The sequence below is a fragment of the Setaria italica genome, chromosome IX (assembly GCF_000263155.2).
Source record: "Setaria italica strain Yugu1 chromosome IX, Setaria_italica_v2.0, whole genome shotgun sequence".
Lineage (NCBI taxonomy): Eukaryota > Viridiplantae > Streptophyta > Magnoliopsida > Poales > Poaceae > Setaria > Setaria italica.
In genome coordinates, this window is record NC_028458.1 from 21473841 (window position 1) to 21488950 (window position 15110).

A 15110-nucleotide genomic window follows, 5' to 3' on the forward strand; every position below is an offset into this window, starting at 1 on the left:
CTCCAGGCCATTTCAGCAATCCACGTACATATGTCACTGTCTAATTTTTTTTTAACGAACAAGATATGAACAAGATAGTGCGAGTTTCAATCGATAAAGATACGAACAAGATAGTGCGAGTTTCAATCGATATAGATATTTTTTAACGAACAAGATATGAACAAGATAGTGCAAATTTCAATGGATATAGCAGAAAAAAAAATATAAGACTACATTCCTAAGAGACCATAGGCAGGAAATAGAAAAGAAAATGAGAAAAAAAAAAAAGCTCGACTCACCCGGTTGGATTGGGACGTCAACTCGGGTACGCACTCAACTCAAAACTGCTAAATCCGACCGGTTAGATTATGGCGTCAACGCGGTCGCAACACTCCACTCAAACAGCGGCAGCAGAGCACACCACACCACACGACTTGCAAAAACGCAGAGGCGAAGCCAGCATCGCGGAACCCCCTTCAGTCTCACGCTCATGTAGTCGCCGAACCTCTAGGCATGACTCCGCGTCGACAGGAACCAAGAAAGTAGACCGCACTGCACTGAGAAGACCACCGCCATGCAGGACCATTCACCGTAGTGCCACTGCAACACCACACTCCATGCGATAGAGTGATACCACCAGATTCGGACCTCTCGCAGGCTGCCTCGCAGTCGTCACCACGAAAACACAAACACGCGGGGGCCTCACCACATCCGCCGTTGGACTCCACCTCGCTTTCGTTGCCTCAAAGAAACACTATACGCGGGGGTCTCGCCACGTCCACCCAGTATTCCATGTCACGGATCCGTTTCTTAAGTCGCCATCAGAATGGTGAGCAATATTGCCCCACTTCCTAGGGCCACCATCAAACAGCCAAACCGCCGTCGCAGGTCGACTTCACCTCGTTGCACAACCCACGCACATAGCCTCCGCCACCGTGCCAACAAGTTAAGTCGCTTGCGTCGTCTTCCGATGATGTACCGCATCGGAGTAGCTCAGCAAAGCTGAGCAACCCGCCGCAGAGACTGCTGCAAGCATAGTCGACCCATGATGTCGTTGCTACAAGCGGCATCCTCCAACGCAGTCCCACGCCGTACTGACAGCTGCCAAGCAACACCAGCCACCACGGTCTGCTGCAAGCAACCAACCCGACAAACATGTGGCAACCCCTGACCGCCACCACAACTACGATTGCCTCCATGTGAGCTCGGCAACCCCTGTTCAGCTTGACATCCTCCACCATGCTGCCTTACCGTTCCGCAAGCCCGTCGCGGCGAGACCGCTGCCACTGGCGTCAGCCTCCCATGACCATCGACATCACCAGTATTGCCACAAGCCGAGTTGGGTCTCTAGAAACGACACCTCCAAGGAGGACACAACGCCAATGGCGTCGTCGTCACTCGTCCAGAAACTGGACAGGGTTTTCACCCAGAGAACCCCGTGCAACGGGATAGATCTCTAACATGACACCCCCAGCGGGAAGAATGACGCTCTAGGGTGCCCCGCCATCGCCACCAGCAAGATTGCTAGCAAAGGTTTTTGCCCGGAGCATCCCATCCCTAGCCATTGCACGCACACAGTCCGGCACATAGCCACTGGGGCATTCAATCGACCTCCCCAGGCCGCTGCCGCTACCGCGGCAGTGGCCGCCGCCGTGCCCAACGCCGCCTTCGAGCTGTTGTAGGTGTTGGCTAGAGGAGATGCCCCGCCGCCGCCATCCCTGTGCCCGCATGGGCTTCCGATGGGGCACTCCGGCAGCGGTGAGGTAAAGAGAGAGGACGGGGAGGAGGGCTGGCGGTGTGGGTGGTTGCTCCGCCCGTGTCGCACGAGCGGGGCGACGCGGGGGACTTCTACTGTCCAATTGCAATAATGGGGAAAAGTTAGCTAGGAATGGGCTAAAGTGCTCTCTGCTCTGCTGGATCACATCCCTCTCAAAAGGGGATTATAAAGGCGTCATCATGATCTTGCAGCTCAACATCGTGTAGCATGGAGGCCGGGCTGCAACTCTTGCCGCCTTTTTTCTCTTATTTTCCTTTCCCGTGCTAACATTTGGCAAAGGGTTAGTGGCTCTTCAAGTAAGATTCAGCAACTACCAACTGAAAGCGACTCCTCTTTTTTCATTCTGATGGGGACTTGGATAAGAATATGGATCACGAGATCTCCATTTAAATACCACTTATTAGCCTTGATGTCTTGGCATGACGTTATGTGTCGGCAAAATGCTCCTGACGCGTTCTATGCTCACAAAACCGAAAAAAGAAAAGGAAAGCAAGAGGCAATCGCGTTCAGAAATAGGTCAGTTGGATAATAGACTAAAATAAAGATAAGCGGAATTCTTTTTCCGCTAATATTTGGACTGAGAACGTAACACGCCAGTTAAAGTAAATATTAAATATCACTCTCAAAAATAAGTCACTGTAATGGAGACCTCCAGAATTTTTTTTCTTTATTTTCAATATTTTCATTTAAACAATTGGATTCACTTCAGCGGAAGATAAACAAAACAAGGCAACAAAGTCAGAATAGACGGGCCATCTGCTGCCAACACACTCTTGCCTGTTCCCCCTTTTTTTAAAAAAAAACTTTCAGAGTGCTTTCTTCAAGGAGGACCAGTGCGAAAGCTCCATAATCCATGCTTTGCGTGTCTCTTAGCTAATGTGTACAAAACTCTAATTTGTAGTATTACACAGTACAGTACATGTTAGCCTGTTTTGTAGTGTGTTTTAATTCAACAAGTCTGCCAGTGATCCTTTCTTTAATCAAGGCACTAGAACAGGACAGCCCAAGTTTTGCTTTGTTATTTATAGGTGCAGCCGTGCAGGGGCTTGACCTCCTGCCACCTACCTTCCCTGTATGGCCACCACCCCATTTAGATTCTGTTCCTCCTAAATCTCCTCTCCTCTCCATTGGCCCTGTACTTCACCAAAATAGCTTTCTGCCTCACAGCAAGCCTGTCCCATAATCAAGGAGCCTCTGTAAGGTCGTTGGAACTTGGCACAAGGATTTGCAAGGTGTGTTTCTTCATTCTTGGTTTCATGTTTATATCATTTTGCTTTTCCCAGATCATGGTCATTCAGATTTTGGGAGCAACAAACAAGTTTGATTGAGACGCAAGCTGTTCTTGTTGAGTTGCATGATATCTTTCCCTTCTTTGATTGTTCTTTATTCCTAGCATCTCCTGTCCATGCATCCTGAGTCCTGACCTATCTGTTCCTGAAAATGGAAAATCGTTTGAAAACTGCAGCATGAACCAAAAAGGGCTTCAAATGTGTTGTAGAAAAGTTCTTACCCATTCAAAGAACATCAACTTGATGTTCCAATAATTAGCTTTTGTTGGCGCAGGTTGATTGGTACGGACCACAGATTGTGAGATCCAACAACCAAATCTAATCGCAGAAAAAGAAAGCCGGCGAAAGGCTTGTGTGGCACCACATCTTGTCATCAGGGAAAATGGGGCTCTCAATCTCATACCCACCGGATGACTACCTGCCAGCAGTGGAGGACAACATGGGCCGGCTGTTCATCCGGTCCCTCAGCTTCGACGACATGGAGGACGCAGCCGATTCACCTTCCTCATTGCCCCCTGGATTCGGCCACGGGAAGCTGATCATAGAAGGGTCCCTGAGCTTCAAGAGGAGAGAGGCAGACAACGTTCAGATGCAGACTCTCATGTCCGTCAGGAGTCCCAAACCTGACAGAGACAGTTGCAATGTAAGTCCTAGTGCTGGCACTTCTAGTTCATCAAGATTCGGGCCAGCCCGAGACCGTCCACCAGATCATCCTGTAGACGGAAGTGAAAGCCCGAGGCACCAGGCCGCGGCACTCAGGCTGCAGAAGGTGTACAAGAGCTTCAGGACAAGGCGGCAGCTTGCGGATTGTGCCGTTCTTGTGGAACAACGATGGTAAGACTGCCATGTTCTATGTTGTTGTTTTGATTGTCATAGTTGGGGGACCTTGTTCTTGACATTGAGGTGGCAGTTTCTGAATTTTATGATCCTCAAATGCAGGTGGAAATTGCTCGACTTTGCGCTGCTCAAGCGGAATTCGGTGTCATTCTTCGATATAGAGAAGCCTGAGACTGCTGTGTCAAAATGGTCCCGGGCAAGAATGAGGGCTGCCAAGGTAACAATTGTATTCTTTTGTTCAGATATCATCATAACTTGTTTTTTTTTCCCCTGGCAACCATAGCTTCAGTACGGTGAATCTTGTACGGTGCTATACAGCGTTGCCAACTTTGTGTCAGCAGTTTTCTCGGAATATACTACATTTCTGACACGAGTGTAGTGTTTGCTATCACATTTAGGTTGGCAAAGGTCTCTCCAAGGATGAAAAGGCCCAGAAACTTGCCCTGCAGCATTGGCTTGAGGCGGTATGAACAGAGAATATAATATCTCGATGCTATTCGTATGATGCTATTGTGCAACCAAAACTGGATTTCAACTCATTTCTGATTGTCAGATTGACCCTCGACATCGGTATGGCCACAACCTGCACTTTTACTACCACCGTTGGCTCCACTGCGAGAGCAAGCAACCATTCTTCTACTGGTACAGACATAGCAAAACTGTAGTGGTCATGCGTCCGAACCAAATGAACAACATAGTTACTGAGTACTGATGGTTCTGTAAACTCTTTGGACAGGTTGGATGTAGGTGAAGGGAAAGATGTCAACTTAGAGGACCATTGCCCAAGATGGAAGATGCACAAGCAATGTATCAAGTACCTTGGCCCTGTAAGTTTAACGGTTCTTCCTCTGATTCAAACTGAAAACCCATTCAGGCAGAATCTGCTCTGTTGCAGATGTTACATCCTTTTAACAAGATATGCTGTCATGGCACTATGCAGAAAGAAAGGGAATCTTACGAAGTGATAGTCGAGAATAAGAGGCTGATGTACAAGTTGAGCCGTCAGATTGTTGATACAACCGGAAGCGCCAGGGGAACAAAGTGGATCTTCGTGCTGAGTACATGCAAGACCCTTTACATCGGTCAGGTGAATGACAATTTCCCAAGTAGTTCCAGTATAACTTTCTTGAACATTGACAGCATTTCAGCAACTGACTCAAGGCTGAAATTTTGACATCTTTGCAGAAGCAGAAGGGTGTATTCCAGCACTCAAGCTTCCTTGCAGGAGGAGCGACATCTGCTGCAGGGAGACTGGTTGTAGAGGATGGACATCTGAAGGTACCAGGGCAATCAGTAGGATGCACAATAGCAACACTAAATTTGTTCTCGCTCGACTCTAAATTTTGTCCATTTCAGGCTGTGTGGCCTCACAGCGGGCATTATCGACCGACAGAGCAGAACTTCCAGGAGTTCATGAACTTCCTAAAGGACAGGAGTGTGGATCTCAGCGACGTGAAGGTCAGAAGCATAATGCAATATATATCATGCTGAATGATCACCACGAATGAAGTTGTACTTAAAACCGATACCTGTATTTCTTTTCGGTTTTCCTACAGTTGAGCCCGTCAGAAGGTGAAGAAGATGGCGACTTCAGCCTCAGGGGCAACCACTCGCAGCTGGACTTGACCAAGCTCTGCCAGCAAGAACAGAACCAAGAACAAGAGGCACAATCCGTGCAGCGCCATGGCGAAGCCGAAGACGAAGCCGAGACCTGCAACGCCGAGCCCACCCAGCCACCTACCGAGACGAGCACCCCGGCGGCGACGATCAGGAAGGCCTCCTCAGACAACAGGCTACAAGGGAAGCGGCCGCCGAGGCTGCTGATCAGCTCCAACAACAGGATCCCGCTGCCACCGGCTCCGCACTGCAGCAGCAGCTCCCGGCCGTCGCCGTCGCCGGGCGGCAAGGAGATCGACCCGGACTCGGCCATGCTAGGCGAGTGCCTCGACTTCTGCAAGCGCAACCTGTTCGCGGAGGACTGGCTCGATGACCACGGCCTGGACGACCTGGCGGAGGTGCCGGAGGAGCTGATCCTGAGCCGCATCAACTCCAAGCGCGCCATGCGGTCGTACCAGCTCGGCAAGCAGCTGTCCTTCCAGTGGAGCACCGGCGCCGGGCCGCGCATCGGGTGCGTCCGGGACTACCCGTCGGAGCTCCAGTTCAGGGCGCTGGAGGAGGTCAGCCTGTCGCCCCGCGGGGGAAGGCCGGCGAGGTTCCCGTCGCCGAGGCTGGGCGCGCTGACGCCCAACAGCATTCCGGCCGGCAAGTGCGGAAGCCTCACCGCCGACGGCGACGGCGTGAGCATGTCGCTCAAGCCCAGGCAGAGGAGTGCTACCTGGACTGCATTCTGAGAGGCCGATGCTGTGGAAGTGTGGATTGCTCTGCTTTCTTGTTTTGTTCCTCGGGAGGATGATGCCAACTGTGCATATTGAGAGGGAAAAGTGAGATGGTATGATGATTCTTATTGTTGAAGTAGATTAGTACAAGGATTAGGATTAACATTTGGCAGCATTGGATGGTGCCATTGCTTCACTAATAGATGGTCCAATGAACATGTTCTTGAGACCTTACTAGTGCATACGTAGATAGGAGCAGCAGAGTTTAGCTCGGTGAGAAAATCGTACGACGTTTCACACTGCACAAATGAGCAGATAATATAATACTCCTGGTTAAATGGAGTACCATTTAATGACTGAAGCCAAATTTAGCAACTGAGCAAACGTTACCATGAAAACAGGTGTCACTACACCAGTTATAGGTTGATTCAAAGTCAATGTTCATGGTAGTTTTCCAAGTGCAAGAGCTCCGTGTTGAAAACATCTAGGATGCCTAAACATTGCATACCAATCACACATCCTAAGCAGATTATGTATAGCAACTTAAAAGAATTAAGCAGATGATCACAGTGTAGGAAGGCAAAAGTTATCACTTATCAAATTAGGATGAAATACGTGTGATTCAACATATGCAACAAAGCACGACACAACCTAATGTGATTGCACACCGGAGTGAGTAAAATAAACAGGCATGCAAATTACAATCCCAAACAAATAATTTGGATTTGCAGTGACAGTGCAGCATTCACCCAAGAATTCATATTATAAGTAGCAACCATACAAGCCATTCATGATTGATACCCAAGATTGCAACTTAAGTACATAACCATGTCACACAATATCAAGAGCCTTAAATTCACGCAGTAACAGACCAAAACTTGCAACAGGAGAGCCTTAAATTCACGCAGTAACAGACCAAAACTTGCAACAGGACAAGTGCTCAAGTTACATTTCCATTGCTCTTAACTCAATTCTCCATAGCCTACTCAAAGGACAAAGTAGCATTGTTCAATAACTTGATATGAAAGCAGTACTAGTAAAGTGGGCAACAATCCATGATTTAACTTGTTTAAGACAGGAACAGCGGACAACAGGCACAACGACAAGCTGCCTCAGCGCAGCCTCCTGGCCTCCCTCTCCGACTCGAGCAGGGTGAGAATGTCACCCTCACGGACTGGGCCCTTGACGTTCCTCATGATGAGACGGTTCTGGTCATCCAGGAACTTCACTCTGACCTGGGTCACCTGACCCCTGGAGCCGGTGCGGCCCATCACCTTGACCACGACGGCGAGCTTAACCTGGGTATCCATGCTGCACCAACAGAATCGACTCCAATTAGCCCCGGAAGAGATGGTAAGAAATATTCATTGTGTAGTAATTCAAGTTTACTTGTTCAGGAATAAAGTTCATGATAAAAACTAGTAACAAGTTTGAATTAATCTGACAAGGTCCCAATTCTTTAGGTCCATGAATCAAAGTTGTAGCAAAAACTGAAATATAAGAGTGTAATCTGTTAAAGCTTTTATGTGCAGAGCAATGCACATCTAGATCCTCCACACATTTTGTTTGTACAAAATCAAATGCTAGCTTAGCTACAAGGGTAAACAAAATACCGAGACCGCATAGAATAACATTTCATCACCCAGCAAGATTGAAACAAATGCCTAAAATGAGTAAAGTTAATTCCTTCACATAAGTTTCTAAAACCTTATAAGCACCTCTCTACAATGACAAATAGTAAGGGACGCAGACACGCAGCAAATGGTGCTATTAATTCACAACTCCAAACAGCTAACTTAGTAAAGAACATAAAACTATGTCAACTCAAAAGCAATTCATCAATTCATCTCATGCATTACCCTACTATGATCAAGGCGAAACAGGACAACCACAAGAAATAAAGTAATAACATCTCTCTAGCACACAGCTACTAGCACGAGAAAGGTAAATAAATCTGGACGGGGCTCCTCTAACTTTGACCCCCCTACTCATAAATCTCCCTGGCCATCTGCCCACTACCTTCCTGCAGCCACTATCTTAAGATACAATAATGCCGGAGGGGCGGATCCAGTATAGATGCCAGGGAATTCCCGAGAATACCCAAACTATTTTGCCCAAAAAAATCGAGTATGCAACAAGTATATACTTATGTATATTCTAGTTGGGCCAAATCTTCATTTCTTAGTCATCCTCGCGGCCCAACACTCCCCACAGAGGCTCCTCAGGTAACAAGCCAGGTCCCGGACATAACCGACGCATGAAGACGAGGATCGATCCCAGCACTCACTACCTCCACGTCGACGTCGCCCCTCCCTGCCCTCCCCAATCCCCTTTCTTTTCTACCCAACCAAATCCCTAGCCACAAGTGCCGCACAGGTGGCCAGCGGCACGGGGCGGCGGCAGGCCGATGGCGCGACTGGCAGCCAGCAGCACCGACCGTCACGGGCACGGCAGGTCAGAAGGCGCGCCGGCAAGCGAAAGAGGCAGTGAGGGATCGAGGGTGGTAGCAGGCCCCAGGCGAGCACCGAACGCAACGCACAGGGATGACCCTGACGGAACGGCCAGGAGCCAGGTCAGAATCCCAAATCCTGGATCCGCCACGAGCGAACACACCAACTACAGCAAGGGTAGCATCTGAGAAGAAACGACCAACGGAACGAGGATTGATCAAAGGGCAAGCACCTTTCTCCGGTTGCTGGTCACGGTGACTGCTGCAACGGCGGCGGCGGCGGCGGCGCGAGCAAGTCGTGTGGAGAGAGGAGGCAGAAGCAAAACCCTAGGCTCGTCGGGTGGTCATATATAGAGGGGCTCGTTGATTTTGGGGGCAGGCCCGTAGCGGACTAGCAGTCGCGAGCGAATTGGGCCGACACGAAAACATGGGCCTGGTGGATTTTGTGAACTTCGCTCTGTTTTATGCATATTTCTCTCTCAATAAATAATACTAAAGAAATTCCCTGTATGGACCACATCGAAATGATTCTTAAACATGAAATTCTCCGTGTAAAGGATCATCAGTGGATAAGAAAACAAATAGTTTTGCTTACCTTCCCGAAATAAAGAAATTATCATGGAAAGTTTAGTAAAAGAAAAATTCGTATCGTTGGAAGGAACAAACTGCAACGTACAGTCGTACAGTAATGCCGTTGACACACAGCAAGCTGACAGAACTTCAGACGAGCAGAAAATATCTCTAAGCTCGTGGCCAACCTGAACCGCTAAACGATCTATACAAACATGGGATGGTTAACTATGAGTACAAGACAAATGTGCAGCAACTATCGGCCACCGGAATCGGTAGCTTTGTGTATCCAAATTCATGGTGAAGAAGCGAAGGGATGAGGGATTCCGGATTCACAGAAGCTGTTGATTCTCCGAGTCAGGTTCCGGATTCACAGAATCTGTTGGATGCGTGGGAGATAAATCACCCTGCAAAACAGCAAGTTCAGCCACGCTGTGGAGTTATAAGTAGTAATTACGATGCTTGCTGTTTGTAGTATATTGCGCAGCAAGGAGCTTGTCATGGCCCATACCATGACAATGTCTTCTTTGAGCTCAGGAAGGCAGTCAGCTTTTTCTGTATGTGCTGCTACTGGCTCCGGAGATGACAATGCACCAAACTACAAGCATAAAGATAATTCAGTTTGTTCATACGGCGGAAAATGGGGTTTGTGCTCATGCTAGACAAACAATTAAGTCAGTAAGGCTACTTACCTTGAGGCATGTTGGGCTTTGTACTTGCATGCTGCCTGGACTAATTTCCAACTGATGGTCTACATTTTGAGTGGTAGCTGTAGAAAACAAAAACATAGTTTACACAAAAGACACAAAGTCACGAAAATCAGAAACAGGAAGTGGAAACAAAGTATATATACAGGCTACAATGCAGTCCCTGTCCAAGGAATTGTTAATGCTATAGTTCTGTCGAAGGATAATATGCCAAGTGCGAACTGGATATGAATCTAAAGAGTGCCTTTGATAGACCAAAAAGGTGGATCTTACAACATGTGGAGAAAGGAAATTCAGAAGATTCGGAATCAAGACACAATTGCAGGAAGGCAATATAAATTTATACAATGACATTCACATGTCACCTCACATTCTGAGCTCTTCAAAACCGCCCCAAAAACAACTCATAAGAATGAACAAGAACTTTAAAAGGAGGACTTGCCTGCTTCGTCAATTGCAGTTACCGAGTTATGCTCATTGGCTAGACCTCCCTGTGTACCCGGAATGCTAATGATTTCACCAAGTAGCATATACTGAATGTGAAGACTACAACAAAAAAAATCAATTTAATACCACGAGCACTGAATGTTCAATCCTCTCACCTTTCAGGCTGCCCATTATTCACATCCTGACTTCCAGAAATTGCTAAAAAGTTCTTCATCCTCTATATACAATTAGGATATCATAAATAAACAACATTAGCTATGGGCATGATGTACCTCAAATAAATAAAAATATATTGCAAGATCGATATATGACAGCAAAAACTGCATTCAAGTTTTTTTTATCTGATATCTGCATCTTACCCCATGTCCAATGCTACTGAATAAATCTTGAAATCTCTGTAAAGCAATCTCCATATTGTGAAGCTCCACATGCATTGCCTGCACAAAATAACAGGCACGATCAATTTGGGTCTTCCAGGTAACTGGAATTTTGCAATATTGGTAACAGAATTACCTGCTTCTCTGAAGTTAATCTCTCAATAATATCATCCTTCACCAACAAAGCTTTTTTAAGGTAACATCATTAAGGTACAAAACAACCAATGTCATAGTTTTGTTATAAACTAAAGATCAAATATATGCAATATATTTAACTTAGTTAATGGATATTTCTTCCAGTTGGGGCTGAAAACTGTTGTTAAGCTTCTCAGCCTCAAGGCGATCTTTCAACTCATATATGATCCTTGCCCTACTCCGGAGTTCAAGCTGGTAAGCACTAATTTTACTTTCCAAGAAATTAAGTTTATCTGCACAAATGAAACATGAGAGTTAGGGGGTGTTTGGATCTTTAGGGCCTCATAAAATTTATGTCAAATCGAATATTCGAATGCTAATTAGGAGGACTAAATATGAGCTAATTATAAAACTAATTACACAGATGAAGGCTAATTCACGAGACGAATCTATTAAGCCTAATTAATCCATCATTAGCACATGTTTACTGTAGCATCACATTGTCAAATCATGAACTAATTAGACTTAATAGATTCGTCTCGCAAATTAGTCTCCATCTGTGCAATTGGTTTTGTAATTAGTCTATATTTAATACTCCTAATTAGTATCTAAACATTTGATGTGACAGAAATTTTAGAAGGAACTAAAGAAACAAACACCCCCTTACTGCAAAACATAAGATAAAAACACTGTCATCATACGGAAATCACACTCTGATCAAGCAAGACTACAAGATGTGGCCATACCTACAACATCTTTCTCAAGCACAGAAATCATTTGGACCTTATCCTTCAAATCAGCAACTGAAATAACAGTTGTAGTCCACAGTAATGTGTAAAGAATACACATCAGAAAAGCAAGAAAACATAATAATCAAGATGAAATTGAATGGCTTAGATGACAGGAAAATGAAGTGTTAAGTGTGATCATAGCCATACCTACATTTTCCTTCTCACCAACCAGAAAATGCACATCACCTAATACTTGTTTCACCGCCGCAACTTCCTTTTGTACCGAACTAAATAAAACAAGATGAGAATTTAACTTTTCTGAAATTACGGCGATCTGTTTATCCTTCATCTGGATGGTCCATTGCATAGAACAAGTAGAGTCCTGCCTACGAACATGGTATATGAGCCAAATGTCAGTTTGTTTCCGTATAGGATAATTCAGAACCTAATCTAGAATCTCCAAATAAAAGGGGAATCAAATAATGTGAATTGCATGAAAGTAAATGGTGTCCCATTTTTTCAAACCAATGAATGCTTCTATAACACTTTAGAGATATTTGGCAATGTACCAAGAAAAAAAGCATGTACTGAAGCTATACATGCCTTAAAGGGAGCAGTAAATCTGTTGTATTTTAATCTTAGTTTCAGAAGCTATCTATGTGGATAAATATTGTAAAAAAAAACTCAGCGGATTAATTGAAAGGGCCCTTTAAAAGACGTGCAATTGGTGCAAAGGCCTGGATATACATAGCAAGTTAAGTATCTAGAAAGAAAGCATACAAATAAATTCAACAAAACAGCAATGGTAGCCCAAAAGAAGCAGAAGAACGTAAAAGTTGGATACCTGCCTCATAATGTTTTATGAAAGCCTCCCTTGATTGAAGCAGCCCCTCCATGGTTTCTTTCAAGTTGTTTTCATTCTTCTCCAGCAACTCATTCTCATTCTCAAGGCACTTTATCTGTACAGAAGCACATAATTGGAACCACAACAATGAGCCTAATAGATACAAAGCAGAATCGTCAACTAGATTTATCCATATACTACGATGACACTGATTTGTAAGCAATGGCACACATATGATTGATACAATGAATTAATGATATTGTGCAGAATTACTAGTTTCTAGGACTCTAAGCACATATGGTTAAAAGGACAAGCAGAGATAGCAACAAAATGATCTCCCAGAGCATGATTAACAATGCGTAACTCGTGCCTAGCGATGAACTCTTGTCCCACAGGAACGCAGTCTAAAACTGACAACAATAACATCACGTCAAATCAGAAGGCGCGGCCCAGCCAAGGACCGCATCATCTGGGGAGAAATGTCAGGGAGCACGAACCCTCGCCTCGAGCTTCCGCAGCGCGTCGTCCCGCGCGGCCACCTCCGCGCGTAGCTCCCGAGCCTCCCTGCGGTGCTCCTCCTCCGCCTCCTCCCACCTCTGCGGCCAAAGCGCCAAACTCCATCAGCGGGCGAAACAACCCATAGACACGGTAGAACCCTAAGCACTGAGAGAAGCAAGGACGGGTGGGGCACCTGGCCGGCGTCGCGGAGCTCGTCGCGGGCGCCGCGCTCCCGCTCCTGCGAATGGGACACGCGGCGGATGGTTACGGCAAGGGTTCAGAAGGTTCGAGAAGGCCAGGCGGGGCGGGCGGGCGGCTCACCCGGAGAAGGCGAAGCTCGGAGACGAGGGCGAGGAGCTGCAGCTGCAGCTGCGACAGCGCCGCCGCCTCAGTCTCCATGGCGCCGCGCCGCGCCGCGCCGGGGAGAGGTTGAGAGAGCTCGGGTTCCCAGCTCCCGATGATGATCCAACGGTTCGTCCGCTCGGCGCTTCTGGCACCGCTGAAGCCTCAGATAGTTTAGGCCCACTAAAACGTTAGGCTTGGGCTGGATCGTTAAAAGCAGCGAGCGGACTGATTTGATCGAGCAACGGCAAGCCCTCAAAAGCCCAGACTATTCAGCGGAAACTTCAACTTTCTTGCGCGAACGTGAGAAATAATTTCGCTGGCTGCATTTGCAGTAGCCTCCTTTGCTTAACTAATAACTATTGAGTATTCCTCATCCTAACAATAATACAATTTTAATTAGTACTAAGTCAAACTATTAGATTTGGTCGAGTTTATAAAAACAATTATCAACATTTATAACCACAAATAGGTATATTCCTAAAATATCTCTCAAAATGACCCTCCCACTTTAACATCTCCTTATGGAAAATGTTACTATGCGCGGATTCGCGCTTGGGCTAGAACGCGTGAGTGCCCAGCAGACCCTGCGCAGTCTGCACCCAACAGTTTTGACGGACCACAGTTAGTTAATTGACACGTAACAATTCTTTCAACTTAGACTATGCATGCATATAGGCTGAAGTAGATGTCGAAGTGGAGATGCTAATTAGAGTTTTGTACTAAGTCGTTTACCCTTTTTTTAGAATATAATAAATTTATCTCAAAGTGTCCATTTGAATTTCCGTTTGCTCAACCTTGTTCATTACGACAAGTTCTATAACTAGATCCACGATGCATATATTTCAAAAAAAATATATGCTTGCAACTTATGTTGATATGTAGTAGCTACATATGTATTACCTATTAATAGACAATATACATAAATTGCTACAAAAATGATTTTACATGATATCTTTTTTGAGAAACGATTTCACATGACATTGTCAACTATCTGAAGTATCTACATAAACTACTACGTTATATGTACATAAATTGGTACATTGTCCCTATATAAGTCGTTGCATTGTCTTTACATAAGTACTTGAGGATATAGAAGTTGTCACAAATTCTCTACGAATTGATAGTAATAAGTAAACATACAAGTTATTACACTGTAGCATAAGTTGCTACCTATCCATGCATAATCTCCTCTAGACAAACAAGTGAATTTGATATATCCAAAATACACTATAAGTTGCTATACATCTCGTATAGAAGTTAATATTGGCATTCAACATAAATTGCTAGTAGCATAAAACAGCTTCAAAGCATATTAAATATGGATCTTATTTTGTAGAACAAATTTGAAAATGGATGCTCGAGGAGAGAGCGATACTCATTTAAAGAAAATACATCAATTTTCCCTCGCCAACATCAGCAATGATGTCATTGAGAAAGCGACGTCTCTAATTTGTTGTATGTTACGGTACCGTACATTGCTAACAACTAGATACATGGCAGCATGTGTAATATAACTAATATGTGACTATTCCAACATAAGAGCAAGCAAATCCACTCTGAATTGAAGATCGCTTGCGTTGTGTCTTCCTAAAAGTACTAATAAGGTTCGGTTAGTTCTAGTGACGGACACTTGCCATTGGGCACGGCAATTTCCCTGAGCATTCCATGGCGACCTTGCAGTAACCAGAAGTGTGGATCAACAGACGACCTAAGCTTGACTCCAACCTTTTTATTTTGTTGTTTAATGGTCAGATAAAATTGGCGAAGCCGCCATGACGACGATGCAGGC

General features: G+C 45.5%; 2 protein-coding genes across 2 annotated transcripts; one reads left to right on the forward strand and one right to left on the reverse strand.

The window, feature by feature from the left end:
- Positions 1-2477: 2477 nt before the first annotated feature.
- On the forward strand, positions 2478-6593 carry LOC101776197 (IQ domain-containing protein IQM3). The gene is made up of 10 exons (XM_004983107.3): positions 2478-2988; positions 3320-3879; positions 3985-4099; positions 4281-4346; positions 4436-4524; positions 4619-4709; positions 4823-4969; positions 5068-5160; positions 5239-5340; positions 5439-6593. The coding sequence occupies exons 2-10, from the start codon at positions 3428-3430 to the stop codon at positions 6231-6233; spliced, it is 1950 nt and encodes a 649-aa protein (XP_004983164.1). The 5' UTR covers positions 2478-2988; positions 3320-3427; the 3' UTR covers positions 6234-6593.
- Positions 6594-9252: 2659 nt separating this feature from the next.
- On the reverse strand, positions 9253-13457 carry LOC101777021 (protein CASP). Its single transcript, XM_004983109.3, has 14 exons — positions 13298-13457; positions 13170-13214; positions 12976-13074; positions 12483-12593; positions 11842-12016; positions 11650-11706; positions 11060-11196; positions 10905-10964; positions 10751-10828; positions 10547-10608; positions 10387-10451; positions 9930-10006; positions 9749-9835; positions 9253-9644 (listed from the first exon to the last, which is right to left on the reverse strand). Exons 1-14 carry the CDS (start codon positions 13373-13375, stop codon positions 9570-9572), a joined length of 1206 nt encoding a protein of 401 aa, XP_004983166.1. The 5' UTR covers positions 13376-13457; the 3' UTR covers positions 9253-9569.
- Positions 13458-15110: the final 1653 nt, after the last annotated feature.

What these genes read in the sequence shown, in the direction of transcription:
- LOC101776197 (XM_004983107.3), top strand. Translation starts at nt 3,428, where the DNA reads ATGGGGCTCTCAATCTCATACCCACCGGATGACTACCTGCCAGCAGTG. An exon ending in GTTCTTGTGGAACAACGATG is followed by an intron (nt 3,880 to 3,984) that starts GTAAGACTGCCA and finishes CCTCAAATGCAG; the next exon opens with GTGGAAATTGCTCGACTTTG. An exon ending in AAGCAACCATTCTTCTACTG is followed by an intron (nt 4,525 to 4,618) that starts GTACAGACATAG and finishes CTCTTTGGACAG; the next exon opens with GTTGGATGTAGGTGAAGGGA.
- LOC101777021 (XM_004983109.3), bottom strand. Translation starts at nt 13,375, where the DNA reads ATGGAGACTGAGGCGGCGGCGCTGTCGCAGCTGCAGCTGCAGCTCCTC. An exon ending in TGCGGAAGCTCGAGGCGAGG is followed by an intron (nt 12,594 to 12,975) that starts GTTCGTGCTCCC and finishes GCTTCTGTACAG; the next exon opens with ATAAAGTGCCTTGAGAATGA. An exon ending in AACTGCAATTGACGAAGCAG is followed by an intron (nt 10,007 to 10,386) that starts GCAAGTCCTCCT and finishes TGTTTTCTACAG; the next exon opens with CTACCACTCAAAATGTAGAC.